We start from the raw sequence: 26,074 nt of genomic DNA on the forward strand, positions 1-26,074 counted from the left end.
GGGAGGAGGGGGGTTTAGATAAAGAGGGGATCACAAGATCTACATGTCACAGATACTTTCCGGGGTGGGAGGATTGACTCGGGGAATGAGGTAACAGGTACTTACAGGTTCACCGGTACACCGGAGCCACCTAGAAAAAGGGAAAATGATCAAATCGAATAGAATAATAGAAGAATCGAAAAATAAAAAGAAAAATAATCAAATATTCCTAAATGATAAAAGAAATAATGTAATTTGTTAAAGAGTTGCGGGGCTTTCCCTGTGGTGTCATCATCCCCATATACCCAAGGGACTCGAGCTACATACCTCCCCTATTATTCCCATTTCTACCCCGGACGAGAAAGCCTCGTCTCGCACGATAACTTTTCTTGACCTCGCACGATAACATTCGGGTGGTTTAGGCAACTAAGTCCGTTGATCTACCTCGGGCCATCGGCAACATGAACATCCCAACATTGAAGCCATATAACTACACGGATATTCGCGGAAAACTAGAAGGGAAAAATCCGGGGGAGACTCGGAGAACTCTCGACACATGTGCAATGGGAAGTGGAGGCCATTCGACAAGATTTCTCAGGTCGGCGATATAGCCGAAATACATTCTAGGGAAGATTTGATCTGACTCATCTGATTATCTAAATCTTCCCATGAGAATCTTGGGTGCGTCCACCCTGGAAAGGAGCCGATAATCGCAATCCATGACGCTATTCGATTTGTGTTAGTGAGAACCCCACTATCAAAATCCCTTTCCCGAATTCAATCTCACATCATATCCCTCCCTTGGCATTCCTGGGGGATCTCCCGCTTGTATAACAGGTACTACCAATCTCTACTATTCGAAGGCCTTCATGCCAAGAGACACATCAACGCCATTGGGGTTTCCAAGATGGTTTCCAAGATGCCAAGGTTGTTACAATCCGAGCTATTCCACTGTGAGCCTTCCATCAGCCCGAGAATGCAACCTGATACGGAGTCCACGGGGTACCCATTATCTACTTTGATTATTGCACGGAGAGAACCTTGGACCCTTGCTTTGCACTGATAAGCTTCCGCTTTAGCACTCAGAGAGGTGAAAGCCGTGCAATCATCGCTCAAAGCGCTTATCTACCATCTAACCTTGGAAGTTTCCCCGAGCGATTGACATCGTCAGGATCAGCCCCTGGAATCCTTTGCTTACGCTTCTGCACTCACATCCCCGAGAAAGATTCTCCCTTCTTTCCGCTAGTGACCCTTGCATGATTCGTCCACGGGGTTCAAGTGTCCCCGGAGGGAGAGGGGGGGCAAATTGAACATTTCTCTCGAACCGGGCCGAGAGGAAATTCGGCAGGAGATCATCGGAACTGTGAAACCCCTATGCTGTTGTATACCTCAGTGGTCCTGTAGGTAACACTAAACCTGAAAGAAGAACAGTCGTGCTTCGAGCCGAGGTGGGGAAATACAACATCTCATACTCGGTAGCCTGCACGATCGAATGTCAGCCTACAGTCGCACCTCATGGGCAAAGCTAAAAGCTGATTAGGTGATCTACACTCACCTTGAATCCTAAAACAAATACGGAGGTACGGAGTACATAGTTGCAGATGATTTACCTTGGCATCTTGGCGATACTGCTTTCTTCACCGAAGACCCTTACGCTCGAAGGAGTCCTCGGCGGGCGCTTGGCAGCCTCGGACTGGTGGAAAAACAAGGAACTACGGAGGGTACCGCGGTGGGAACTAAAAAAAAAAAAAAAAGAAAGAAACCAAGGAAATCGGAATGCTATTACTGAATATCGGGCCATGGCCCAGACTGTTAAAAGCACAAAAAGAGAACGCGAGCGTATCAGAATACATGCGGGAAAAAAAATATCAGAAAGCAAGATTAATAGGTCATGAGTTCTCCCTACGGCACGCTCTTGGCGTAACCAGCCCCCCCATATGAAAATCGTTCCTTTTGCAACCTCAAAGCATCACTTCCGCTGTATGTTACAAATGCAAGAGAAACGAAGAATCAAAAGCAAAACCATGCACGATTCTAGAATCCACGATACCCAGTTGCTTGGGGTGTGAGACCGGCGCCGTTGGACTGAGGGCCCTGGGTCAGCATGAGCCGCGAGCCCTGCAAGATGGGAGTATTGTCCTCCTCTGTGCGGGTTGACTTCTCGCGGTTCTTGCGCTCCTCGTTGTCCTTCTTGAGCATCTCGATCGATCGGGTCTGCTCGCAGAGGAAGTTAATCATGAAGGGCATAGTGAAATCGTGAAGACCCTTGCGCCATGAGATCTCCATGATGACATCGGGGCGGATGAGGTCGTAGCAGGCATAAAGCATGCCAACGTAGCACTCGCGGCTACCAATATCGACGAACTGGTGGCAATTAGTCAGGTTTCCAGCAATAACAGAGAGAGCGAACTTACGTAGCGGAGAAGATCCTCCACAACCTCGGGCTTGGCGGAGATAGCGGCAGTCTCAATAGCATCCTTGTAGAGTTTGTCCTGCTTGGAAAGCGCGATCGACTTCTCCCAGCGCTTGTTGTTGCGGTAAATGTTGGCCGCAATCTGGCGGAAGAAAATGAGGTCGTGCTTCTCGAGACGCTGGGCGAGAGCCACAGCATCAAAGTTGTCATTCTGATCAACAGAGTCCTTGAGAAGCTTGTGGTCCTCTTCCTCAATCAGAATCTCGTTAATGGCGTCGTTGACAGCCCGTTTGTTCTGAGACTGAACATTGAGCAGGAAAGGCTTGATCAGGGGGATGTTGTCAGAGCTCTGGAAGATGCGAACAACACGATTGACGTCGATACGAGCGGTCAAAGCCTGAAGCAGGTCAGTGAGCAAAAGGGGCTGCTCCTGAAGGTAGAAGTTCAGCGCCCGATAGTAGATCTCCAAGTTGGCAACCTTGACGATAATGTCCTTGAACGAGTGGTGTTCCCAGGCATCGGCTGCACGCTCCATCATGGCGAGGGCGGCGTTGTCCCACTCATCGTAGTGGCAGTACAAGAACACCAGCTCCGGCCATAGATTGGCTTCTTCAGAGGCCCGAATCATCTTGGGGATGTTGATGCGGGACCAGAAGAGCTTCAGGTGCTCCATGACACGGTCTGGGTGGTACTTGGACAGAGCAATACCAAGCTCTGTGAACATGCCCATGTGAGCCCGCTCGAGACCAAGGCCTGCCTCCAAGACAGCGATCAGTTCGTCAAAGTAACCATTGCGCTCGTACTGACGAACAAGGCTCTGCAGTTCCTCTGCGTGAACAATCAGGTTGAGGCCGCAAATCTGGGCAAGACGGAATTCCTTCTTCTCAACACAGGCCTCGTTGACCTGCTTCCAGACCTTGACGCTGTTAGCCTTGCGAGCACACTCCACTGCAGCCTGGTAGTCCTCGAGGTGAACCAAGGTAGTCGCCAATTTGGCCCAGTTAGAGATGTTGGTGAAAAAGATCTTAGCAGCATGGTGGAAGCCTTCAGCATAGGCCTTGTCACCGGACGCTTCAATATCCGCAACATTGGTAGTGCGAAGGAAGTCTTCGAGCTCAGCAAGCTGGTCCAGACGGGCATAGCAGAATGCAAGAGCAGTATCAATAGCCGGCTCACGCAGCGTCTTGCGGGCCATGCGAAGGAACTTGACTAGATCCTCATCCTTGCCTGCATGAGTTGCAGTCTCAATCACCTCGTGGTAATTGGATGGGTCCTCGGCACGGATGTAGGACTCAATTGAGTCAGTCACACGAAGACCATCAAGTTGGGCTTTGGCGACCTTGCTCCAAACCTCGGGCAGCTCGACACGCTCAGCAAACTCTTGAGCTCGATCGATGCTGACAATGTTCTCCACAAGCACGTTGACAGCGGCCAAGTTGTTGCCAACCTTCTTGTAAATTTCAAAGGCCTCCTCATAGAGACCAACGCTGATACACATTTCAGCAATTTCATCAGCAGAGAACTCGTTGAGCTGGTGAATGTAGTCCATCAGGCGACTCTTGTCAGCCTTGGCAGCCGTCAACATCAAAAGGTTCTGCAAGCTGGTGTTATCACTGAAAGGAGAGGGCTCTAGAATGATCTTTTCGAGTAGTTCAATCAGCTCGCCGGGCAAATCTGCCTCAAGGAACGACTTGACGGCGACAGACACCTTCTCGGGTTCGGTAGATTCGGGAACTGCGGTGGCGATGACCTGGTCCACAAGGGAACGGCGGCCCTCATTGTTCTCACTGAGGACAAAGCTCCAGATCTCGGGGTCGGCACGCTCAACAAGGTAACGAGCTTGGGCACGGAACATGGAGTTCTCATTGGTGATGCTGATGAGCTCTAGGTCATTCTGACCCTTGCTGTAGGCAATGTATGCAAGGTTGGGATCACGCTTTTCGCAGTACTTTCCAACGGTGAGGGTGTCATATTGGTCATTCTCCTTGAGGAACTTCTCTGGGTCGTTGTTGCTGTCAATGTAAATCTTCGCAAGAGCGTTGTAGACAGCTTGTTGCTGGTTGCCAGTTGCGAGAGTGGCCTCGAGGAAAGGCAGGAGCAACTTGAGACGGTTTCGGCTTTCGACCTCAGAAACAAGCTCGTCGATAGGGATCACGGATGGATCAACAGTCGAGAGTAGGTTCTTGATGATGCTCTCGTCACAGTCAACATCGAGCAAGCCGCCAACAACAGCAGGGGCACGACCAGGATTGACGCGCTGGACATAGACCTCAATCGACTTGAACTGTTGGTTCTGGTAGAGGTATAAGACCAGATCGTGGATGAAATTGAAACGATCACAAACAATGATCAAGGGGAGCTGCTCTGTCAGGCGGGCTTCCTTCAGGAAGTTCTTCACCTTCTCAGGGTTGTAGTAGTTGCTCTCACGGCAGATACGCTCAACCTCGGTGACCTGGTTCATGGCGGTTGCAGCCTCAATGTACTTGAAGTGCACTTCAGGGTCCTCGCTGAGGTTGACAATGCTGCCCAAGTAGTAGTAAAGACCCTCGGCAGTGCGATATTTCTCCAGAAGATCGATGAGACGGTTAGCACCAAGCAGGTCGGAGAACTTAGTGGCAATCTGGACCACAGACTGCAGGTTTTGGCGAATGTTCGACTCTAGCATAGTGTCCAAGCAATCGAGAGTCTGCTCCACAGACAGACGACCGAAGTAGTTCATCAACCACTCGGAGCTCAGCTTGTCGGTGCGAACAATGTTGCGCTTGATTACAGCGGGATCATCCGAGTTTTCTAGGGCACGCTGAATGAGGCCGGCATTCTCGCAAAGCTGGGCAATACGAGGACGATCAAAGTGTGTGAAGATTTCGTTTCCGAGGATGGCATCTGCGACCTGGGGGGCGTTGACAAGGTTCATCTCCAGTAGACGAGTTTGCAGATGACCGTGCTCAGGCTTGTTGTCCTTAAGGGCGTCCAAGAGGAAGGAAGTAGCCTGCTGGATCATGTTCTGTGACAGGAAAACATCAACAACGCGGTCAAGGTCAACCAATGCGCCGCTTTCTTCATTAGCGAGCTGAGTAGCGAACTCGGCACCCTTCTCGGGGTTAACGCGAACAATATGCTGAAGCAGCTGGGTGTAGTCCGGTTGATATCCAACTTGCTTTGAGTATGCAAGAATTTTGTCGAATTGACCAGTCTCTGCGAATCCAGCAACAACCTTGTGGGGAACATTAGCCTGGAGATAAACGGTCAAGGCAAGGGACATGTCGTATGGCCGGATGATGTCACCAAGCTCCTCCGAGCTCTCCAGCTTCTTCTCCTGCATCCACTTCTCAAGCAAGTGCTTACGGTTCTGCTGCAAGACCGGTCGGACAAGCTCAACACTCTCGTACTTGTTGAGCGAGCCCTTGTCCAGTAGCATACCAAAGTACTGCAAGATGACCGACATCTGACCGGTTTGAGGAGCGTTCTTGAAACGGTTAATGGTTTCCGGGGTGCGAAGGAAGCCCCGGGGGGAGTTGGCGGCAATCTTCGCGGCCTCGGCGTAATCCTGCGAGGCCATGAGAGAGTCAAACTGCTGCTGGTACAAGTGGTCCGCGCCTGGAAGGCCGGCCTTCGAGGCAAGTTTGATAGCAAGACCGGACATGGCAGGGTTCTCCATGAGATACTGGATAATATTGTTTTCGTCGACACTGACGGCCAGGACCTGGCCCTTGCGGTTCACACCTACAAGACCGGCTCCCTCGGAATCAGGGGTCGTGGTGAAGATCGTCTCGCTAGAGATGCGGTTCATGAAGATACAAGTGCCAGTCTCGAGATCATAAAGGTGAATGAAGCCGTATTTTGTAACGAGGTAGACCACGTCATATTTGCTGGACACCTGCATTGCGACGGGGAAGTCATTGACCGCCTCTTGTGGGAAGTACACTTCGACAGCCTTCTTCTGGAAGCGAGGGTTGGGCTCTTGGTGGTCGATCTCGGCGATTTGCAGCTTGGCACCCGTTTGAGTACGGACGGCGAAGGTGAAAAGGCTATGGGGTAAGGGGGAGCCCTCGACTGTAATGTTGGCGAAAGAGGCAGCATGGCCTTCGATAAACTGAGAGATCCCACGCTCCTTTGAGTACAATTGCATCGACCCAACGACCCGGCCCTGCTGCTGGCTAATGCCTACCACGACCATCCACTTCTCCTCGGCGTTGACACGGTAGTTAATAATTTGGCATCCCTAAAAAGCACCCACGTATTAGCACCCTAAGCTGTGATAGTTGTATCCACGTCGCAAACCACATACTGCAAGATTGGGAAGGCGGTCGAACACCTTGACGGGATTCTGTTGTGTGGCATCATAGACATCCCAGTGGTAGACTGATGAGTCGGTGACCAGACCCAGGGACCTTTCGCTGATCCACTTCCAGTAGACAATATCTTCATTCATATTTGCCGACTTCAACTTTTGCCGCGCGCCAAGGTCGAAGATCTGAATAGTGCGGCCCTGAGCCTTCAAGGCGATGATGTTCTTGTTCCAATGCATGATCGCACTGTCGGCATTGATCGGGCGTCGTAGAACTTCATTGTTGTTCTTGAGGTCGACAATGATGACCTCTGGTTTGGCATCATCGTCCTGCTTTTGGCGAACACAGACGTAGTGATCAGATTCTAGTGTCTAAACGGAAGACTGATGTTAGCCAGGCCTTGTCATCCATGTTTTGAGGGCTGGTCGCAAGGCGACGGTAAATAACCTACACATGAAGTGAAGCCAATTGATGCCGGCTGTAAGTATAAACGTCAGTCAAAGCCCCAGTATATCCAGGAGCATCGCGCTGCACGGCCGATGCATCCGTCTCGAAGCTCGAGCTACTAACGGAGCATCGCCCGGATAATCACGGTTGGCTGTACATACCGCAATACCGACAGAGGTCAACTGTAGAATTCATGCATGTTAGTTTCAAAACTTCAATTGTTATGGTATAATAGATGAGGGGCAGCCACGTACATTGACCAGCTCTGTGAACTTGATGGGGAGAGGTGCCATATTTACGTAGGCCGCAGTACGACCTAATCCGCTGAATGAAACGCCACGCAGAGAAGGCAGAAGAATTGAAATTTGATGGAAAAGTGTGATGAGTTGCGAATGTCACGAGGAAGAAAAAAGAAAAGAAGAAGTATGAATAGAGAGGGGGGGTAAGAGATCTGGTAGATGCGGAAGTGACCTCAGGAGGCCGCTGCTGTCGTTGCTGAGGTGTCGCTTATGAAGAGTCACGTGACACGGGGCTTACTGGGCAGATCGTCTCTTTCAGGTGTGTTTGTAAGTAGGAAAGATAAAGGGGGAGAGCAAAGTGAAAGGTAGAAGGCAAAATTGCCGATATCTTGACAGAATAAGCTGAGAAAGCCCTGGAGAAGTACTATCAAGCCAAGTTCATTACCTTTAGCTATGTTCCAAGGTTGGAGGTATAGCTGACCGCCCTCACCATGTATGCTCCAAGATCCACCCATGGACCCGTGTACGTACGTGGCTCTTAACTACTCCGTACTCATCCTGGCCACCCGCGATCTTTCTCTAGTACCCGGCCCTACGCATGGCCTAAGTTTCCTAAGGGGAGATTGGGTCGCACAGGTTGAATGCAAAGACTTGTTCAATGCAAATGTACCTTTTATACGCGATACGCATACAAAAGATACTTTAAAATATATATCTATATCTCGACCATCTCAATTGATTATAGAAAGATAAAGTGATAGTAAGAACCTACTTACTTGCTTAACTCTGATAATATAGATTTGATCTCTGGGTCCTTTTGTTGTTATTTCAAAGGAGAAAAACGTAACATCGCTATCAGAAGTGTAATGTATACAAATTCTTCTGTAAGCTTTTCTCCAAACCCCCAATTTATTTTCATTTTATTTTCTATAATACTACAATAAGTAGGTATTATTATTTGAATTTTATGTCTACTCGATAGAAAAATAACGATGTGGGTGAGATATGTATATATTCTTCGAAGTACCTTTTGTATGTGTAGCCCATAGAAAAGGCACATTTGTATTGACCTTGTTTTTGCATTCACCCCGTGCAGCCCAACTCTCGAGGAGTTGGCCCGTGCGTAGAGCCGAGTATTTCTTTGTGTGCCTGTGGGGATTCAAATCCCACTGTTTTGAGAATAGGTATCACTTTACCTTCTCTAAGGGACAACCGATTTCTCCAAAAACAAGCTATTTATGCCTGCATGAGAATATAAGCGTTAACCCTGAAAGCAGAAATGCGCAAGTTAAGCCCATTTTACCGGTTTCAATTAGCCTCTAGCGAAAGCCAAGAGTACCAAACTCAGGAGACTCAGGAAATGTGAATTGGCCTCTTAACCAAATCCACTCTAGCGGACTCTGCCAACCATTACAACTGCGCGCCTCAGCTCATCAAACGTCATCAGGTCAGCAGCTATGCTTCAGTATGCAATATTAATTTATTCAACTTCCCATTCCAGACAATCTAGGGCACCATCAAGACAAAATAGCCGAATACCAACAGTCCACTAGAGCCCCCAAGGAATTTCTTCCGACAGTCTAAGCCATGAATTCACATCAAATACCGGACCGGAGCCACTGGAATGCATATCGGCCCATATTTAACTACAGATTCTCGGCGTAACGGATCAATGACCACGCACACAGCGCCATCCGGCCTGTGGGCGCTTGTCTATCTCGGTCAAGCCAAGCCCGGAAGGATCTCTGGACTAGGCCATCCCCACGCCAAGCCAGCCTTAAAGTGTGTGATGCGGGATGTTGCTTATATTCTGTCCTCGCATTGGCGGCACTGGGCTTCCAAGCCCTTGGCATCTGCTTGGCCCATTAGCGGACTGGTATTTTACCCTGTCCGAAACTCGGGGGATCCTGGGGTGCAGCGGGATTTATTGCTCGCACCACGAGAAAAATGCGGGATAGTGATGCGGGGGTCCATCGTGGTATGTGCCTATAAATTGGTGAGCGCCAACGTGAAAATTTGAATGGAATTGCCCAACATTGCCCGGAAGAATCCCATCAAACCGACTATCAAATTTTCAGGGCCGCTTTGTTCAGAGTGGTCTGATTATTCTGTTAGTTTGCCTCTCTTGTCGGCTTTTTGTATCTTCCAGCCTTTGCCTCATTCTTTTCTCGAGTAATTCTACTCTTTCTCTTGATAGATAGCCACAATGGCGTCTCCCAATGAAAGGGCAGATCCGATTCCGAATGGTATGTTCGCCACGGCACGTCAGTCCATTGGAGATCTCTTCATCTGGAAGCAGCGTGTCGAGGTGACCAATGAACAAGGAGAGACATATGCAGAATGGCAAGATCCAGAGCCTATCCAGAACCCTTTCAGTCTGATGGCGCAGCTTTCACTTCGAGACTGGGTGTTCTTCATAGTGGGACTCGTTGCTTGGACTGCCGATGCATTTGATTTCCATGCCCTTTCCATCCAGACAGTGAAGCTGGCAACTTACTACGGCAGATCCAAAACAGATATTACCACTGCCATTACTCTGACTCTGCTGCTGAGGAGTGTAGGGGCTGCCTTCTTTGGACTCGCTGGTGATAAATATGGCCGTAAATGGCCCATGGTGTTCAATATGATCATTCTGGGAATCTTGCAAATTGCCACCATTTACAGTAAGACGTTTCAGCAGTTCCTGGCTGTGCGAAGTCTCTTTGGTCTTTTCATGGGTGGCGTTTATGGAAATGCTATTTCTATGGCTTTGGAACATTGCCCGTGAGTATCATCTTCCAGGGTTGAGTGGCTTTCGTTAATCATATTGGAAAACAGTGTCAACGCGAGAGGTCTTATGTCTGGAATCCTTCAACAGGGGTATTCACTTGGATATGTGTTTGCGGCATGTGCCAACCTTGGTGTTGGCGGTGCAACAGATAGTTGGAAGACCGTGTTCTGGATTGCAGGTGAGTCTATTATCCTCAAAGAACACAGTTTGCCTAGCACTAACATTTTGTCTTGTGCAGCCGGTATCTCAATTGCAGTTGGTTTCATTCGCATCTGCTTCCCCGAATCGCAGTCCTTCATTGAAGCCAAGAAATCCGGCAAGCGAACAATGACCGCAGGCGAGTTTTCGCGCGAAACAATAAGCATGTTGGGCAAGGAGTGGCGGATGTGCATATACTGTGTAATTCTCATGACCTGGGTAAGTTGTGACTGATAATCCAGCTCCTATCAATATCTTTCTAACCTGTCCCTCGTTAGTTCAACTTCTATTCCCACACATCCCAAGACTCGTACACCACATTCATGCTCACTGCAAAGGAGCTTAATAATGAGAGCGCCTCGCGAGCTTCTATTCTGATGAAGACAGGAGCCTGTGTGGGTGGAACGATCATCGGTTACCTGTCCCAATTCTTCGGTCGTCGCCGGGCAATCATTTTCGCCGCCTTTGTATCCGGAGTACTCATCCCGGCATGGATCCTCCCAGAAGGCGAGAGGTCTCTGAGCGTGACAGGATTTTTCATGCAATTCTTTGTTCAGGGAGCATGGGGCGTGATCCCCGTTCATCTGAACGAACTATCACCCCCGGCATTCCGCTCTTCGTTCACGGGTCTAACATACCAAATTGGAAACATGATTTCCTCGCCATCTTCGCAGATTGTGAACGCCATCTCAGAATCCACATTCATCACTAGTGCAGCCGGCCATCGTGTTGAGGCCTATGGGCCTGTGATGGGGGTTGCCACTGCCATCATTGCTCTTGGTATCATGTTCACTACTGCTGTTGGGCCTGAGAAACGTGGTCGCCGGTTCGAAACTGTCGTGGCTGGAGTTGATGAAGCTGCCAATGCTAAATCCATGGATTTGGAAACAGGTGCGGGTGATCATAAGCCAAGTCATGAGAACATTGAGATGGCGGATCAGAAAATTTAAATTAGGTCCCAATAGGTGTTTATATTGAAATCAGGGTAACTTTGGGTCATTTCGTCACTCTTTCGGGTGCAATATGAAAGCTGATACTTAATTTCTTATATCATGAGTTATGTCTAGGGCAAGAGAAGAATGAGAAAATGAAATGACACTTGTGTATATATGCGTATCTTGTTGGGAATTCCAACTCATCTTCGACCAACCGCATTCTACCCCCCTTACAACTTTACTGGAGTCTTTAGGTCAAAGCTTCCCTGTCTGTTTCTTCACAGATAACATGAACAGGTGAGCGCGTATGCGACCTCATTAATTCTTTTTGATAGTCTTCCTAGATGTTTTTTTGTATGTCTCCCTGGGTATTTTTTCAAGTGTAACTTAATTTTAGATCATTCTTCCCTCTATCATTCCTACAGCTAGAAGGATAGGGCAAATGCAGAGTTGAGAATATAGGTGGTAGAATATGAAAAACTAATTATGCTTATATATAAGCATTGAGTGGGTGTCAAAATGATTCACACATCTCAAAAAAGGTCGCGTCGACTGGGAAGTACTTGGCGATAACCCTCCACGATGGATAGACCCTGGAGGGCCCGTTAGAGCACTCTCCAGTGTAGCAAGACCCAAGTCTTGGCCCTTCAAAATTGCACCATTGTAGCTCAATTTGGGATTACGGCCCTTCAGAATCGTGAGGTTGATATTCCAAGGACATTGTCGTCAGATTCAAAGACAAATCATCACTCTACAAGCTACGACCGGTTTACTTCTATGCCAGGCAAATGGCACTTACAAGGATAGGATAAGGACAGACAAGATAGGCCAGAACAAAGTACCCAATTCATCGCGAGAATGCTCTCGCTAGAAAGGGACTGACTCTTTGACGAAGCCCATGGGGCGTGCTCAAGCGAGTCTTGGCTAGACACCAAGTCGAAACCCAGTGTCCGCCATCCTTTTCAACAATGGTTATGCGGAAAACATCACCTCTCGTGAAGCCTCATTGTGAAAAGGGAAAAGCAGCAGTAAAAGGGTAATAATCAATTCATGTCTCTCCCACGCCTATCCTGGTTGCCGGAGTACAAAATCAAGACCATGTTGGAGATCAAAGGGGCCCAGTGACTGGCAGTGGGGTGCCCGTCCACAAATTTTGTTTCCTCGAGTACTCGGGATAATTTTTTTGGTTCTTGTCGAGTACCTCGTACTTCACAGGCCATACCCAGCCATTATGTCTTCTTAGACTTAACGGATAATTCCATCGTACTTGGTCTTGTACCACCGCATGGTCTCGGCGGTGGTGATGCGGTGGTTGACACCAATCTTGGACTGGCAGCGGCGGCGCTTGGCAACACGGGCACCGGGGCGGTCCCTAAATTGTTTGTTAATATCCGATGTGAATCGCCGCAAAATGCAGTGTCCAGTGCAAACTCACATGCAGACGAAGAAGTCCATGCCGTAGATACCAATACCGGGATCGTACTTGATACCGAGATCGATGTGCTCGCTGATACCGAATCCGAAGTTACCGGTCTCGGAGAAGTTGCGCTTGCGGAGCTCGTACTCCTTGACCTTAAGGCCACGCTCGAGGATCTCCTCGGCCTTGGCACCGCGGATGGTGACGTGGACGGAGATCTTTTCGTTACGGCGGATACCGAAGGTACGGACGGTGTAACGGGCCTTGCTGTAGACGGGGGTCTGACCGGACAGCTGCTCGAGAACCTTGGCGGCACGAGTGAGTCTATCACCGGACTCTCCGACGGAGATGTTCAGGACCAACTTCGACAGGCGAAGGGATCGGCAAGGGTTCTCGGCCTTAGCGGTTTGGGCAGACTGCATCATGTTAGTCTCAGATTGTGGATAGTGTATCTAATCGAAGGACAGATATTTTGAGGAGAATTGAAGATTGGGTGCGCGCAAGACGTGGATCTCCTGATTATTGCCCAAATTGAATAGAATAGAGGGAAACAATACAGTCGATCGGGAAGGTGTAGTTTGAATTGCAGGAAGCTGAACATACCATGACGGCGGTTGGGCGTGAAGTGGTTGTCGACTGGGGAGACAAGAGTGATCGCGGAAAAAGAGAAAGTGTGGACTGTGGGATCATACACGTGACTTAGAAGCCCTGATCGATGCTTAGATAAGCAATCTAGTTCGGGCGCTTACTCATTCTAGTCTGTTAATGCCTTATGCTTGAGGCAGCATAACTTGCAACCCAGCGGCTGACTCATACTTTAGGTAATCCAGTATCAAGAACTGGCAGCAACTGACAAGCTTGAGCTTCACTTCTTCGATAGGATCTCCCACACCTTTTCTTTGCCCCACGCAGTAGAAAGACTCTCTCTATCTACTGATCTCTTATTTTTGGTCTCTCAAGTCGCATTCGTGCGCGCTCTCTAGCCAACATGGCTTCCCACAAGATGGTGAGTTTCGTCCCCATCTGCACCCCCGAAACCCATGTGGTCAATGGCTGTCGCTAACTTCTTTCATTTAGCAAAACCTGGTGAGTTTGGCTCAATTTAATATTAGCTCTCGATCGGAGTAACTAATTTCTGTTCCAGATTAACTACCGGATGCGCGTAACATTGAACGATGGTCGTCAAATGACCGGTTCCATGCTTGCATTTGATAAGGTATTTCTCACTGCTTGAGAGACCGAGCGTCCAACTGACCTTTCGGCTTTCCAGCACATGAATCTAGTTCTTGCAGATACGGAGGAATTCCGTCGCATCAAGCGGAAGTCCAAGCCCACCGCCGGTCCCACAAACGCCCCGATGGTCGAAGCGGAAGAGAAGCGAAGCCTCGGCCTGACTATTGTGCGCGGTACTCAGGTCGTCTCTTGCTCTGTTGAAGGACCTCCTCCTGCCGACCCCTCTGCCCGACTTGGCACCGCCGGACCCGGCGCAGCTGCCACTCTTGCCGCGGGCCCTGGTATCAGCAAGCCCGCTGGCCGTGGCCTGCCTATCGGACTCGGAGGCCCTGCAGCCGGTGTTGGTGGACCCCCACCCCCGGGCGGTTTTGGATTCCCCCCTGGTGGTTTCCCCGGGGCCCCTCCTCCAGGCTTCGCTGGACGTGGTGGCCCCCCCCGGTGGACCTCGTAAGTACTCCGACTTGCCTAGATCGACTGGGACCCAACTAATTCCTTTCTAGCTGGTTTCGCTCCTCCTCCTGGATTTGCTCCTCAGGGTGGCCCCCGTAAGTTTGCGCCCAATAATTACCCAACTTCGTCTCCCATGCTGATGTTTCATTCTCATAGCTGCCGGTTTCCAACCTCCTCCTGGCTTCCAGCCTCCCGGTCAGGGGCGTGGATACCCTCCCCCTGGATTTGGTGGCAGGTAATTAGAAATGTGCACAGAAGACTATTCTATGCTTTAAATTATCGGTGATTTTATTTCACCCCGAAAGGAACATGGGCGGCTCAGCGTGAAATGAGAAACATTGTCGAGGCTTCCAGCGATGATAATGATACGCGGAAAGGCTAGATTGCCCCCAAATTCTATTGGGTAAGGCGTTGCGGCGCATGGATGGAGGTCGTGTCGAGGAACGGGACCAAAAAAGACCGAAATCCCTTTGAATTACGCATTAAGTCCAAAAAAAATATGCTAGCTTTTACACGCGGCCTTTTCATTCAATATCGATCAATATCCCGAATCGTACTTCCAGTTAAATTATGTATGTTGGGTCTTCTATTTTGTATGCTGTCTACATCTCTACTCGTTATACGGAGAGTACTCCGCACTGGGTCCCCTTCCACTCTCCCAGTCCCATATAGATAGGTCTAGGTTTAAGAGCGTTGCGCTCGTTCTTTACCGCATGTGGCAATTTTCTTCGTCTGTCCTCGTCTGCGCATTAGATCATAACATGGCGGTACATTTGGGATGCATACTCAGTTTGGATGTTTTTCATTCTGATATATATCTGTACTATATACTCCGCACTGATATTAGATTACACCCTTTAAACCACAACAATAATGGAACCAAAGAGTTGCCATATAGTCCATAGCCACTGATGATTACCAACTATTGCCCACCGATATAATACGATAAACTGATATTTAAACCATCGGTTCCAATGAAGGTGATGTAGCAGGGCGCTTCACGTGACACGGCCGACGCCGGTGAGTCGAGCGCTTCCGCGTCCTCCAGATATCGACCTCACCTCCCCCGAACCCAATCCCTTGTGATAACTCCCAGCAACATCATCATGGCTGCTGCTATCAAGGCAATCAATGCCAAGATCCGCTCCAACTCGGTGCTGGACTATGTTTGCTCAACCCGTACGTATCGACATCAGTTTCCCGAGCACTTCCCGTCCCGAGATCGGCCAACGGTGAATGAGACCGAAGGAGAATAAGCATTGGAGACGACGTCGAGGATGAGGAGGACACGCTTCTATCTCGAATTTCTATATTCGCAAATCAACAAAGCAAAATGAACTGCGCAGATTGCTGACAGTTGATGGCGCTTCTTAGACTTCTGGGGCCCCGTCTCCAACTTCGGTATCCCCATTGCCGCTGTTATGGACACACAGAAGGACGCTGAGATGTACGTTTTTATACGATGAATGACGGTAGCTTCAGCTTTCGTCTTCTGCGTTTCCCTTGGCTGCAATGGTCCCAGAGCAATTGTACTGATAGCTCCATCCCAACAGCATCTCTGGCCCCATGACTGGTGCTCTTATTGTCTACGCCGCCACCTTCATGCGCTACTCCCTTGCCATCACACCCAAGAACTACCTTCTCTTCGCATGCCACTTGACCAACTTTGGCGCCCAGACTACCCAGGGATTCCGTTACATGAACTACTGGAAGTAAGTTCCATCCCATAAGATCTTGTTTGGTCTTTTCTCATCTACAAGGATCATGTGACCGTGAATACTAACCTTTTTTACTTCGTAGGTGGGGAGGCCGTGAAAAGCAGCTTGCTGAGCAGGCTGCGAAGGGCGGCGCGGCTGCCGAGGCCGGTGCCTAGGAACCGTCTCGGAGAAGAATCTCGCTGTGATTTTTTTTCTTTTCGGGTTTCATTGGGGCTAATAGGCATCTATCTCGCTTCGCAGAACTGCACCTCCATACAATATGGTATGCTAGTTTCGTCTTGAGGCCAGACGATTCTCGGACAAGGTTAAAAGAGGAGGCATATAGAGGTAGACTTGCGGTTTTGAGGAAGACGCTTAGCCATCGGCGCTGGCTGGGATCTAGTGCCGGTTCGCTGATGGTCAATGTACATAGGCTCTGTATTATTGCGCTTGGATCATATTCTTCTTATGATATGACTTGTTTTTGATCGTGACAAATTCGAGATTTGGTGATAGCTTGGGTCTGTAATATTCGAATCATTCCAGATCTGATAAACTTCTAAAGAAAGTAAACACAAATATGATCCAGTATATAGTCTCCCACACCAAGAAAATATGTATACAGAGGGTGGTCTAACCTCCCAAATTTCGTCCACTATACTGGCAATTTGACCAAATTCTGAATGAATATCACAATTATGCCCTCCATCCATGTGTGGAAGCAGCATATGAAAACCCAATGACAGATATGCCAGCCTAGGGTTCAAGGAATGCATCGAGACCTAGCTCGTCCCGATCTACAGCAACAAAAAGAGAGAGAATTTCTTCAATGAGAGTCACAGTATCCTGGGCTTTGAGGGACTTCAGGGCCCATCCAGCTCATGAGGGTCAGGTACGTCGTATAGACGCAGCATATGGCACCGAAGACAGCAAGAGATACGTCGGCAATCGCCTGGCGTTTGGAGCGAGCACAAGCGCGCAGGTGTAGGAGGGGCTACGCCGATATAGCGAGTCAGTCACACTCTGTGATGATGATGAGGAGGAGGAGGATATAGATTAAAGACATACCGGGTATACGTAAATCAATGGAACACAAGCAAAGCTTCCGACCAGGGAAACAAACTTGTCAAGATCATTTGCACCACACCAGGCGATAAGGGCACAGACCATGACTAGGAAGAAACGGAAGCCGTTCTTCTTCCACTTGATATATGGGTTGTATTTGCCGCTGCGAGTGAACAGCTCGTTCTCCATGATACGGATAGCGGGGAAGAGCTGCAACGGAGTGCTCAGCAGAATGGCAAGCGAGTAGAGAAATTGGACCACGTTGACAAATTTATCATCCTGGGGAAGATTAAGAAGGATGACGGTCTTTGTTGCTGATCCGTAAGCTGCGTAACTCAAGGCACCGGCAGACAGGAAGATAAAGGTGATCACGACCATGACACCGGCTAGAACACCAGGGAATCTGTTTGGCTTTTTCATTGATTCTTGAATCGGGATGATGAGACCGATACCTTCGTAGGTGAAGATGGCGGTACCGATGAACATAGACCAGGTGGCTGGGTTGAAAGAAACAACGTCTGAAATGCCGCCCTGGTCAACCAGAGTGCTGATATCGTAGTAGTAGATATATAGTAGACCCAAAAGAATGAAGGCATCAGCGATCAGAGCGGTAAACCCAAGTTTACTGATGTCCCGAATCAAAGATAGAGGCAGGAAGATGACTAGCTGCAACAAAACCATGTACTTGATGTCAATGAATGTCACGCACTTGCTGACAGCTAGCACGAATGCCTGCAAATTTTGCGAGACGAAGACAATGTACGCCGCCACAAAGCCTATCTGACTTAGGACAATAGATCCGAGAATGATGCGTCGCATGTGCTTGCCATATAGAATACCACCAATGTCACCGAAGGACCCTTCGATCTTCACGCGAGTATTGACCAGAAGAATGAAGGCGTAATAGCTCAGAATGGAGACACCCAGGAGCACCATGCTACTGAAGAGCATACCGCCATTTAGGAACGCTCGAGGCAGGAATAGAATACCAGTACCCACAAAGGATTTAAGCAGTAGGAGCACTGCACCTGTTGTAGTAGTTGTCCCTGCTGGTGACCGCTGCTTGTGCTTTCTCTTCTTCCGACCCGGGGTTTCAGGTTGCAATAGCGCTGCATCTTCTCCAGACTCTCTGCCCTCCTCTGGTTCGTCCCAAGCATCAGAAGAGAAGTACTCATCCGGCCCTAGCACTTCGTCATCTTCCTCCAATTCCTCTCCAGCAAAGTGTCCATAGAGGGTCAAGAACTCCAAGAAGCTGGTAGTCGGAAGTTGAGGTGCGCCATGTCCATGGGGCACCCCTGTATTTGACCCGTGGGCACTTCCGCGGTGTGGACTCCCAGCTGCTCTCCGTAGATAATCTCTGCGGAACCCTCCTGGAACCCGAATTGTGTCAATGTCTTCTGTGTCAGCCTCTGGCCTTGGTCGGCTGACGCTGAAACTCTTGCTGCGCAAGAACCGCCCCGCGGCTTCGGCTTCGGCATCCTCCGCCCAACGGTATACTTGTCGTGTGATATCACCACCCTGAAGTTGTAGACTCGAGAAGTTATCCTCACCACCAAGGCTAGTCGCAACTTCCGACTGATTATCTGTGTGTTCTGTGACCAGATGCCGCTTGATAACTTCAGGGTCTTCGTACGGAACCATGCCCGGAGAGTCGGATCCATTTTTGGTATCGAAAGAACCATATTGAGAGGCCAAGGGTCGGTTATCTAGAGTCGAATGCACCGCAGGGGATCCGTTGTGTCGCGATGGAGTTCCAAATCTCGGCGGCGAGCGACCAAGGCTTTCCTGGAGTTGAGACGCAATGATAGAATGGCCAGGACCGGGAACTGAGGATGTGTTGGCAATCGACCTGGAAAACTCCTGCTCAGTGGCGATATTTGTGACAGGTCGGCTGGCGGGAATACCCTGTCGAGAAGACAAGGATGTTCCCAATGAAGGCGAGGGCACTGGGGATGCGAGGCGTGCTATGGAAGCCTGTCTGTTACCGAATTCAGGTGCGGGGGATCTCGAGCGCACCGAGGACGAGGCTATCGGCATAGACCGAGCTGGATTTAGGGATGAGCCCTCTCCATTATCAGCCATTTTGAAGGTGGCCTCTGGATGTCAGGTTAGCTCCTGACAGGGTGCCGTATTTAGAGTCGAGGAATGGGCATGGAAAGAAGGCCGGACGCATAAAATGACAGTGCAGGGTCAGCTTCTCGAAGGAATATTTTGGTAAAAAGCTCAAGATGTAAATGAGGAGGGTTTAAGACACTAGTACTAACGCCAAGCGACAATGGCCGATCAGCTCCATGTGCGGTTGATAGGGGATGCAAACTGTTTGCATCCCCCCATCAACGTCATCTATTGATACACAGCTTGTTTTTCTTTTTCTGTTCACTAGCCCTGTCTCTTTGTAGACTCAATGGTCTTGCTGGGACTATTGGCTTCTGGTATCTGAATTATTTCGTTATTTATGCCCTCATGTTCATACCATAAATTTTGGAACTGAGATGGCGACCGAACGAGTCGGAGAATCTTCCGACTCCTTGTCTCGGCGACGCCCAACCTTCGCGACTCGAACTGCTCAGGAGGATGTCTCACGTCTCGACCCCGAGGACTCGGTCAATGCTACCCCCAATGAGCGTACTCGCTTGCTACCTTGGCCACCGATTCAATCGGACCGTCCGCACGAGCCCGTGAATTCCCAAGAAAGCGAGAACCAACGCCATTCCTCACCCATACATTACTTCCGGGGCCTTTTTCGGTGGTGGCATAAACGAGCGGACCATGATCAAGAACAGGAGACTAGTGGAGACACCAGTTCACAAAATGTGTACCTGTCTGCGGGTCCTCTCCGCGACTCCCGCGCCGATAAGAAGGACAAGAGTGGACATCGATCCCGATCGGTGGATGAGCCCAAGAAGCTTGGTACATTTTCCGGTGTTTTTGTTCCAACGACATTGAATGTCTTGAGCATTCTTATGTTCCTTCGGTTTGGATTTATCCTGGGACAAGCTGGTGTATTGGGCATATTAGGTGAGCACACCTCCTTACAAGAGCAGGATTTCATGTCTGATACATCAAAGGGTTGCTACTTGTGTCATACACCATTAATCTCGTGACAACAATGTCTTTGTCCGCAATCGCTACAAACGGGACGGTCCGAGGCGGTGGTGCTTATTACCTTATTTCTAGATCTCTGGGCCCCGAATTTGGTGGATCCATCGGCATTGTGTTCTATCTTGGCTACGTGTTTAATACCGGTATGAATGCAGTTGGCTTGGTGGATTGCTTTACTCAGAACTTTGGGACGCAGTCTGGGGACTGGGCCAATTTCCTCGAAGAAGGCTTTTGGTGGCAGTACCTTTGGGGAACTATTATACTGGTATTTTGCACAGGAATCTGCTTGGCAGGAAGCTCCATATTTGCAAGGGCAAGTAACGGGCTTTTGGTCATACTGCTCGTGGCAACCTTCAGCATACCGCTCTCTGCAGTCTTTATGAAGCCTTTCCCAATTCCTCGACAGGGCGTCGAGTTCACGGGACTTCGCTTGAAAACTTTGATGGGAAATCTTAAACCTCATTTAACCAAGGGAGCTGCAGGAAGCCAAATCAAGGGACGAGAAAGTTTCCAAGATCTCTTTGGTATTCTATTTCCTGCCACAGGGGGTATCTTTGCGTAAGTTGGTGACAGCAGACTTCCAACCCCATCTCACTAATTGGCTATTAGAGGAGCAAGTATGTCCGGTGATTTGAAGAACCCGAGCAAGGCTATTCCTAAGGGTACACTCTCGGGGTTGGCTTTGACCTTTGTCGCCTATGGGCTTGTCATCCTTGCGATGGCGGCCTCGGTGACTCGGGAGTCTTTTTATAACAACGTCAACGTGATACAAATTGTAAGTTCTTATTTGAGCGTAAAGCTAGGATCACGCTCTAATCAAGTCTAGGTCAATGCCTCTGATAGTGTGATCCTTCTGGGGGAATTTGCAACCAGTTTCTTTTCCGCCCTAATGGGTGTGATTGGATCAGCTAAACTTCTTCAAGCTATTGCGCGAGATAGCCTCTTGCCTGGCATAGGGATCTTTGCGCAAGGTGCACAGAAAACTGACGATCCCATATATGCCATCATTGTGACCTTCGTGTTCGCCCAAGTCACAATGCTCTTCGACATCAACCGCATCGCATCTTTTGTTACCATGACTTACTTGATGACTTTCCTTGTAACGAATCTCGCGTGCTTCCTCTTGAAAATTGGCTCTGCGCCCAACTTTCGTCCGTCGTTCCACTACTTCAACTGGCAGACTGCAGCGGCTGGAACGCTCGTCAGTGGGATCAGCATGTTCTTTGTGGACGGTCTTTACGCTACGGGGTGTGTAAGCATCCTGGTGATTCTCTTCCTGCTGATCCATTATACCTCGCCGCCTAAGCCTTGGGGAGATGTCAGTCAAAGTTTGATCTATCATCAAGTGCGAAAATACCTGCTTCGCCTGCGTCAAGAGCACGTCAAGTTTTGGCGTCCCCAGATCCTGCTTTTTGCCAGCGATCTCGATAAGCAATATAAAATGGTCTCTTTCTGCAACTCGTTGAAGAAAGGGTCACTTTTTGTCCTAGCTCACGTTCTTGTGACCGATGACTTCCCAGCAGCTGTTCCCGAAGCACGTCGCCAACAGACGGCATGGACAAAGTTTGTCGAGTATTCTAAGATAAAAGCTTTCGTCAACATTGCCATTTCGCCCGCTGCGGAATGGGGTATGCGGAATATTGTCCTAAATTCTGGACTGGGTGGCATGCGGCCCAACATTGTTGTGATTGACCAATTCCGATCGGACCAGTCGCTTGTTGAAACTTTATCTTTGAACAGTGGCCGCAGAGAGTCGAGGGCTAGACGCCATTCGTCCCATTCGACCTCGCGAACCGATGAGGCCTGCGAGTCTAGACCGGGAAATCCGCCCATGAGCGGAAAGAGTTATGTCACAATCCTCGAAGATCTGTTGTTCAAGCTTCGGATTAATGTTGCCGTAGCCAAGGGATTTGAGGATCTGGAGCTACCGGACCCCAGTGGTCGCCACAGTAAGAAGTATATTGATCTGTGGCCGATCCAAATGTCTGCCGAGCTTGGGGCCGATAGTGAAAGCAAGCAACATGTGCTGACCACTAATTTTGACACATACACTTTGATCCTTCAGTTGGGTTGTATTCTCAATACTGTTCCCTCGTGGAAGAAGACGTACCAAATCCGAGTTGCGGTGTTCGTGGAGTACGAGACCGACGTGGAAGATGAAAGACGACGAGTTGAGGCTCTCCTTGACAAATTACGGATTGAAGCCGAAGTTTTGGTTTTCTGCCTGGCCTGCGGTGACCTCCAGGCCTATCAAATCATCGTGAATGGTGATACTTCGGTCCCAGTTGATGCCCGAGAGAAAGTTAATTCTACTCTACAGGGAGAGGAATGGTGGCAAGGGGTCCTACAAGCCCGTGCCGTCGATCAAGACCCGCTGGATTCGGATAGAACCAGCGACGGTTTACATCTTGATAGGTCATATACCTGGCAAGGACCATCGAGCCAAGACAATGGAGCCAGACCCTTGCACCATCGAGTGACTGGCTTGAAAAAATTGATCGATTCCACTCGTCGCAGACAATCTGTCTCCAGCTTCCGGGCTTTAGGAGGAGTGAACCTCGGCATGCAAACGCATCGCTTGCTAGACGCGTTTGTCGACTACGATAGCCCTGATAGCACGAGTGAGAGCGAAGACAGTGACTCAGAGGCGTATTCCAGCGATCCGGACCCAGAGGACGGCGGAGAGGACATAGCCATTGCTCAAAATGAGGCTGTCCCTGTTTCCGGCTCTTCAAGACTCCTTGGTCAATCCGAGACAGATGATTGCAGTCCTAGTGCAGACTCCCCCAGCACACCAATGCGTGTGAGCTCTCAAATAGAGGAAACATCCAACCAGCTAATCCCATCCATAATTGAGACTAGGGACGATGCCTCCCCGAAAAGCAAACTTACAGGTCGACCATCGGCCATCAGTCGTACTGCTTCCAGCAATCGGTTCAGCTCTTCGCCCATCCCCGAAGCCAAAGTGAACACCGAGGCTGAGGAGGGCAATGGACCGTCTATCATGTTTGCGGCGCAAAACTCACCTCCACGATTTGCCAACAAGCTAGATTCTATCTACGCTCGTCGCCCATCTGCCGTGTCTCCCACCTCCCCCGGTACCCATAGCAGTTTACATGCGCATGCAACCGGATACCCTGGTGTAGCATCGGTTCCATTGTCCTTCAATGATCTTCCCAGCCGAGCACAGCATTTGATTCTGAATGAGTTGATGGTCCAGCAAAGTGTTGATACTGCCGTTATCTTCACCACTCTTCCCTCTCCTGTGGAGGGGACTTCGCTCAAGGCCGAGGATAGTGCATCTTACTTGAGTGACCTGGAAGTTCTGTGGAACGACTTGCCCCCGTGTCTGCTAGTGCACAGTAATAGCATGACCGTGACCATGAATTTGTGATGAATTGATGACAGTGAATTATACAGAATTGTACATAGCCCACGCTAGATTTAACGTTTTTCGGATCTTAAATTTTGGAGATATACTTGACTACCATGTCACATATTTAGATTCCCCCAAGCTCGAGATGTAGCGCAAATCCCTTGAGAGACATAGAGACGATCCCGGCGCTACTGCACGCCACAAAATCTCTGCATTGATGTGAGAATATGAGGGAGATGGACTAGTAAGAGAGATCAAATCGATCAAGCAACGTCATAATATACTAATATAATAACATAATAACATAATGAGATATAGAATATATAGAGACAGAGCATCTATATAATCAGATGACCAATTGGTATTCCTGAGATTGTGATTGGATCAATTCCTCCCTCGTTCCCTGGTATACTCGGTAGCCTCGAGCACTTCCCCCATCTTTTTACTCCAACTTCAGGGCCAATCTCAGATCTTGGGCCATATTGGGTATCTGGCTAGGCTATTCCGCTATTCTTTTGTTTTTCTTTACTCCGTATTGCTACCCTATTAATTTTTCCTAATTTCGCCCCCTTGCGCTCCCAATCCTCTCTTTCCACCCCCTTCCCCCTTTCAATCCATCTCACCGAGAATCCAACACACCCATTGAACGGTATGAGTGCCACAAATCTCGTCTCACGTCGTACGGTCGACTTCCACCCCGAAACGGTCAAAGTTCTCCCTATCCACCCAAAGGGTGTGAACGGAACCTGTGTTATGGACGACTCCGACAGCGCCTCCGTCTCCTCCGCAGAAACACAAGCGAGGGAACAAAAGCGGCCGATAATGACCCGCAAGGCCTCTTCACCTATGGCGCCTACATTTATGGTGTCCGCACCGGGCAAGGTTATCGTCTTTGGCGAACATGCTGTGGTCCACGGCAAGGCTGCCATGGCCGCCGCTATCTCTCTTCGCTCCTACCTTCTTGTCACTACTCTCTCCAAATCACAGCGCACGATAACGTTGAACTTCCGGGACTTGGGTCTTAGTCATACTTGGAATATTGATACCTTACCCTGGGACAAGTTCCGCGAACCCTCAAAAAAGAAGTTCTACTACAGCCTTGTCACCGAACTCGACCCCGAACTTGTCGACGCAATCGAACCACACCTTCAGGATGTATCCAAGGATCTCCCAGAGGAGCAGCGCGGCATCCATGTTCGCTCCGCATCCTCGTTCCTATATCTGTTCCTCTCCCTAGGCTCCCCGGAAAGCCCAGGCGCTATCTACACCCTTCGATCCACAATCCCTACTGGAGCGGGCCTAGGTAGTAGTGCTAGTGTCTGTGTCTGCATAAGTTCTGCACTACTTCTACAAATCCGTACACTCGCCGGGCCACACCCAGACCAGCCACCGGAAGAGGCGGAGACACAAATCGAGCGTATAAACCGCTGGGCATTCGTCGGAGAGCTCTGCATTCATGGCAACCCCAGCGGGGTGGACAACACGGTGGCCGCAGGCGGCAAGGCTGTGATTTTCCGGCGCGACGATTACTCAAAGCCTCCAACGGTCATTTCGCTGCCTACTTTCCCTGAACTCCCTCTCCTACTTGTTAACACCCGACAATCGCGTTCCACAAAGACAGAAGTCGACAAAGTTGGGGCTCTGAGAGAGGCTCATTCTATTGTGACCGAGTCAATTCTTAACGGTATCGACCAAGTGACATGCTCTGCACAACGTTTGATCGAGGACCCTACCTTTGAGGGTATCTCCGATGAAACCCTTGCCCACTTCGGCACCCTAATTCGTATAAACCATGGATTTCTTGTTTCCCTCGGCGTCTCTCACCCCCGTCTCGAACGGATCCGAGAACTTGTCGATTACGCCGACATCGGCTGGACAAAGCTGACCGGTGCAGGTGGCGGTGGATGTGCGATTACCCTCCTCCGACCTAACGCAAAGGCGGAAGTCAAGCAGGACCTCGAACAAAAGTTCGACGAAGAGGGTTTCACTACGTATGAAGTCACCCTTGGCGGAGACGGTGTTGGTGTTCTCTACCCGGCCGTTCTACGCAATGGCTCAGATGAAGAGGGTGGCGAGGAGATCGATCAACAGAAGTTTGAGAATGCCGAGGGCCCTGAAGGTATTGAGCGTCTTGTTGGTGTTGCTGTTGGAGCGGATGATCGGAGAGGGGGCTGGAAGTTCTGGAAGCGAGCTACGAATTAACCCTAAAAGCTTGTCTTGGCCTTGCTCCATGCATGTGTCTTTCCTCACCACCTTCGATCTCATTCGGTGACTTTTCTTTCTCATTCAGGTCACTTTCGTTCTGTGTCTTTGACCCGCTCTTGACTTCGACCCATTCGTCTTCCATTCTCTGTACACATTATTCTTACTCATATGCATTATACACCCACTTTTCATTCTCAGTGTCAGATCTGAATGTCTACCATGTTTTGTCTTGGACCATCCCTCACCTCTGTCCCTGCTC

At 49.5% G+C, this 26,074-nt stretch overlaps 8 protein-coding genes across 8 annotated transcripts; 5 read left to right on the forward strand and 3 right to left on the reverse strand.

Moving 5' to 3' along the window:
- Positions 1-2,013: 2,013 nt before the first annotated feature.
- N7500_003272 (uncharacterized protein) lies at positions 2,014-7,421 on the reverse strand (the record flags this gene model as incomplete). Its single annotated transcript, XM_056674418.1, has 6 exons — positions 2,014-2,343; positions 2,394-6,614; positions 6,681-7,052; positions 7,133-7,159; positions 7,290-7,310; positions 7,383-7,421. The coding sequence occupies 6 exons, from the start codon at positions 7,419-7,421 to the stop codon at positions 2,014-2,016; spliced, it is 5,010 nt and encodes a 1,669-aa protein (XP_056534943.1).
- Positions 7,422-9,573: 2,152 nt separating this feature from the next.
- On the forward strand, positions 9,574-11,285 carry N7500_003273 (carboxylic acid transport protein; the record flags this gene model as incomplete). The annotated part of the gene is made up of 4 exons (XM_056674419.1): positions 9,574-10,130; positions 10,185-10,315; positions 10,376-10,554; positions 10,614-11,285. 4 exons carry the CDS (start codon positions 9,574-9,576, stop codon positions 11,283-11,285), a joined length of 1,539 nt encoding a protein of 512 aa, XP_056534944.1.
- A 1,209-nt stretch (positions 11,286-12,494) lies between these two features.
- On the reverse strand, positions 12,495-13,613 carry N7500_003274 (60S ribosomal uL5 domain-containing protein; the record flags this gene model as incomplete). Its single annotated transcript, XM_056674420.1, has 4 exons — positions 12,495-12,642; positions 12,706-13,103; positions 13,291-13,365; positions 13,542-13,613. Coding segments are annotated over 4 exons (672 nt in total), but the record flags the coding sequence as incomplete, so codon positions are not given.
- Positions 13,614-13,675: 62 nt separating this feature from the next.
- On the forward strand, positions 13,676-14,609 carry N7500_003275 (small nuclear ribonucleoprotein-associated protein; the record flags this gene model as incomplete). Its single annotated transcript, XM_056674421.1, has 5 exons — positions 13,676-13,693; positions 13,832-13,903; positions 13,958-14,345; positions 14,421-14,465; positions 14,527-14,609. 5 exons carry the CDS (start codon positions 13,676-13,678, stop codon positions 14,607-14,609), a joined length of 606 nt encoding a protein of 201 aa, XP_056534946.1.
- Positions 14,610-15,476: 867 nt separating this feature from the next.
- N7500_003276 (pyruvate transporter MPC1) lies at positions 15,477-16,243 on the forward strand (the record flags this gene model as incomplete). The annotated part of the gene is made up of 4 exons (XM_056674422.1): positions 15,477-15,549; positions 15,745-15,817; positions 15,924-16,082; positions 16,171-16,243. 4 exons carry the CDS (start codon positions 15,477-15,479, stop codon positions 16,241-16,243), a joined length of 378 nt encoding a protein of 125 aa, XP_056534947.1.
- A 650-nt stretch (positions 16,244-16,893) lies between these two features.
- On the reverse strand, positions 16,894-19,214 carry N7500_003277 (putative amino acid transporter; the record flags this gene model as incomplete). The annotated part of the gene is made up of 2 exons (XM_056674423.1): positions 16,894-17,061; positions 17,136-19,214. 2 exons carry the CDS (start codon positions 19,212-19,214, stop codon positions 16,894-16,896), a joined length of 2,247 nt encoding a protein of 748 aa, XP_056534948.1.
- Positions 19,215-19,624: 410 nt separating this feature from the next.
- On the forward strand, positions 19,625-23,628 carry N7500_003278 (putative cation chloride cotransporter; the record flags this gene model as incomplete). The annotated part of the gene is made up of 4 exons (XM_056674424.1): positions 19,625-20,150; positions 20,201-20,792; positions 20,844-21,009; positions 21,061-23,628. The coding sequence occupies 4 exons, from the start codon at positions 19,625-19,627 to the stop codon at positions 23,626-23,628; spliced, it is 3,852 nt and encodes a 1,283-aa protein (XP_056534949.1).
- A 633-nt stretch (positions 23,629-24,261) lies between these two features.
- On the forward strand, positions 24,262-25,812 carry erg12 (mevalonate kinase; the record flags this gene model as incomplete). The annotated part of the gene is made up of 1 exon (XM_056674425.1): positions 24,262-25,812. One exon carries the CDS (start codon positions 24,262-24,264, stop codon positions 25,810-25,812), a length of 1,551 nt encoding a protein of 516 aa, XP_056534950.1.
- Positions 25,813-26,074: the final 262 nt, after the last annotated feature.

The sequence above is a fragment of the Penicillium coprophilum genome (genome assembly GCF_028826855.1).
Source record: "Penicillium coprophilum strain IBT 35676 chromosome Unknown utg000002l_segment0_segment1, whole genome shotgun sequence".
Taxonomy (NCBI): domain Eukaryota; kingdom Fungi; phylum Ascomycota; class Eurotiomycetes; order Eurotiales; family Aspergillaceae; genus Penicillium; species Penicillium coprophilum.